The sequence below is a fragment of the Charadrius vociferus genome, unplaced genomic scaffold (assembly GCF_000708025.1).
Source record: "Charadrius vociferus isolate BGI_N301 unplaced genomic scaffold, ASM70802v2 scaffold39, whole genome shotgun sequence".
NCBI classification, from domain to species: Eukaryota; Metazoa; Chordata; class Aves; order Charadriiformes; family Charadriidae; genus Charadrius; species Charadrius vociferus.
This window is the reverse complement of record NW_009650188.1, coordinates 2,790,630-2,793,288: the sequence shown is the minus strand read 5'-3', so window position 1 is coordinate 2,793,288 and position 2,659 is coordinate 2,790,630. Positions and strand designations below refer to the sequence as shown.

The window sequence follows — 2,659 nt, the reverse complement described above, 5'->3', positions numbered from 1 at the left end:
AGTCTATTTCCCAGTTACCTGGACAAGAAACCCATAGCTTGCTATCCTAATGAAGGTACTGCTTACAGGAGACTTGGAGGAGTATATAATTCTCTCCACCATTTTGTGTCTTTGAATATTACGCTTTTCATAGCGCAACTCCTTAGCTTGAAGAGCGTGTGACTCCAATGATGATGCATCTCAGCAAGTTTGAAGAGGGCAAGATCAAGTCATGCCTGCCTCTCTAAAATTACTGGCGATGCTATGATTTGTTTTATTTTTTAAAAACTTAGTTTATCAGCTGACCAGTGTTCTTGGCATTCCTACAAGTCAAACTTTGATAGTGTTTTTTCCAGTTCACTGTCATATTGCAGCCTTTGGTCTGGAATAGATAAAGACCAGGTTAGCTTAGATTTGTCCATTTTAAACAGCAGCTGGAAACAGCAGAAAAGTTATTGATTAAGGTAGGAAACTAAGTGGCTGGCCTGCTTAATTTCTTGCTGTAGTGACTTTGCAGCTGTAACTTGACAGCCAGGTTATGCCATGCTCTAGACTCGCTCAAAAAGAATGCTAATGCCAGTTATTTGAGCCTCAGAACTGAAGTCTTCAGCAGTTAACTTGCTTGTATCCTGCAATTTTGACTGTGTTTAGGATATTTTGCCTCTTTTTATGTCTTGAAAGTTTAATCCACATGTCTTAGTTTTGAGACTGAAGCATGAGCTGCATTTACTTTTGGACTGTCTTATCTGTCCTGACTTGCATTACCTTATGGACTATTAACTTTTTTGTGAGCTGTTTTGTAAATGTACCTATTTCAGTATGAACTGTTGGTCTTCTGTTGCTATTACTGTGTGTATAATATTATATATGGGAAGATCTATTCAAGTTTTGCCCGAAAGATATTTGGGACATATTAGTGTTCGTAGTTGCAGGTAATATTTCGATTTCTCTGCATCCACAAGGTGGTGCTCCAGGGAAACTGCAGCTTTTGATTTTGTGCCTGTTGGTGTGCTGAACAACTGTTATTTTGAGTTTACGTATTTTGGTGTATGACATTCTTAATTTATAGCTTGTCTGACTGGGGTTGGGGAGAGGGTTTGCAGCATAGTGCAAGAAGTCCACTTTGGTTTTAATCAAGGAATGGGTACAATACATGAGGAATTTATGGCAAAGGTAAGACATCAATAGTGCTGTCCAAACACATTGCGACATATATATGCAAAAGTAAGTGAGGTAAGTTAGATGCAGATCTGGTAGGCCTGTTTATCCTCTTCTTCAATTTATCTTCCAGTACTTTTAGGTATATTTTCAGAAATGAAAACTGATAGTCTTGAGCGGTAGAACCTTTCAGCCAAAATTCAAGTGTTAAAAAAAGGTAAAGTTCTATAATAATTAATAGGAGGGCAAAATCTCTTCCATTTAGTATACTTTGTACAAGGGAGCAGAAATCACATGGAGGTGATTTTCCCAATGGTAGGAGAATGCCAAGTACATGCTCTGTATGTCTACACTTCCCTCCATCTCTGTTCTCAATAGGCTGTGGATGCACAGAATCTCTTCCTTCTCCCACATTGTCTTGTGGCTGTAAAGTAAAGGAGTTGTCATGCTGAACAAGTGCATAGGGAATTGGAAAACACCCTTAGGAAAACCAGCAAAATTGGAGTGGTGGCATCAGTGCTGAGTGATGAGAAGTCACTTCAAATTGCATATGTAATATATATAACTTTTTTTTGTGTGTAACTAAACAAATATGTAGTAACAGGGCTTAGTGAGTGAGAGGACAAAGGAATTTTTCAAGCCTGCTTATGATGTGTATGCAAAAGGAATGTTGTATTGTTCTTTAACAGTGTCCATTGCTTCAAAGATCAGAAGGAACTACACTGGTAAACTAGCTCAGGTTATGGCAGAGATGTTTGCTTTCATCTTTATTAACAGTATAAAAGGACTTTTATTTGCTTTTTAGCAACTTACCAATCATATTCGGGATACCCTGCCAGCCTTCAGAAGCAAACTCCAGAGCCAGCTGCTTTCTATAGAACATGAAGTAGAGGTATACAAAAACTTCAGACCAGAAGATCCAACCAGAAAAACAAAAGCCCTGTTGCAGTGAGTGTCTAGTCTTTTGTCCACTTTTCTACTTTGTATAGGTTTGTTTTGCCCTTTTTTTTTTTCTTTCTAGTGGGTTTAAATTTAAAGATTAGTGTAAGGTTAAGGATTCTATATGCAAACTCCACAGAATTCCGTGGTTGGTGTTCCAGAACATTTTATTTACTCTACAATTTCAGCAGAGTTTTCCCTAAATAAATTTTAGCAATCATAGAAAAGAGAGAAAGCAAAACAGGAAAAGGTACAAAGATGGGCAACATAGATGATCAAAGTTAAGAAACTGCTTCTGATTGTATGGACACATTCTTCAGCGTGCCAAAAAGATGACCTCAAGCAAGGGAAGGAGATGGTGTTAAAAGTCTGTAAGATGAGGAGTCTGAAAGGAGACTAGGGAATGTTTCTTTCTCCAATATAAAAACTTGGCTATCCAAAAGAACTTGAAGATGACAAGATCAAAATTAATCATAGATGGTAGTCCTTCATGTGATGTGCATCTAAACCACAGAGCTCTTTGCTGCAGGAGCCGATATTAAAAATTCGTGTGCTTTCAGAAAGCAGCTATAGGCAAATTTTT

The 2,659-nt window shown here is 37.8% G+C and overlaps 1 protein-coding gene across 1 annotated transcript in view; it reads left to right on the top strand.

The window, feature by feature from the left end:
- Window positions 1-2,659, top strand: part of DNM3 (dynamin 3) — a 178,191-nt gene that overhangs the window by 30,896 nt on the left and 144,636 nt on the right. The window contains 1 exon segment of the mRNA XM_009892901.1: window positions 1,943-2,085. Within this exon segment, the coding sequence (XP_009891203.1) occupies window positions 1,943-2,085 (143 nt within the window).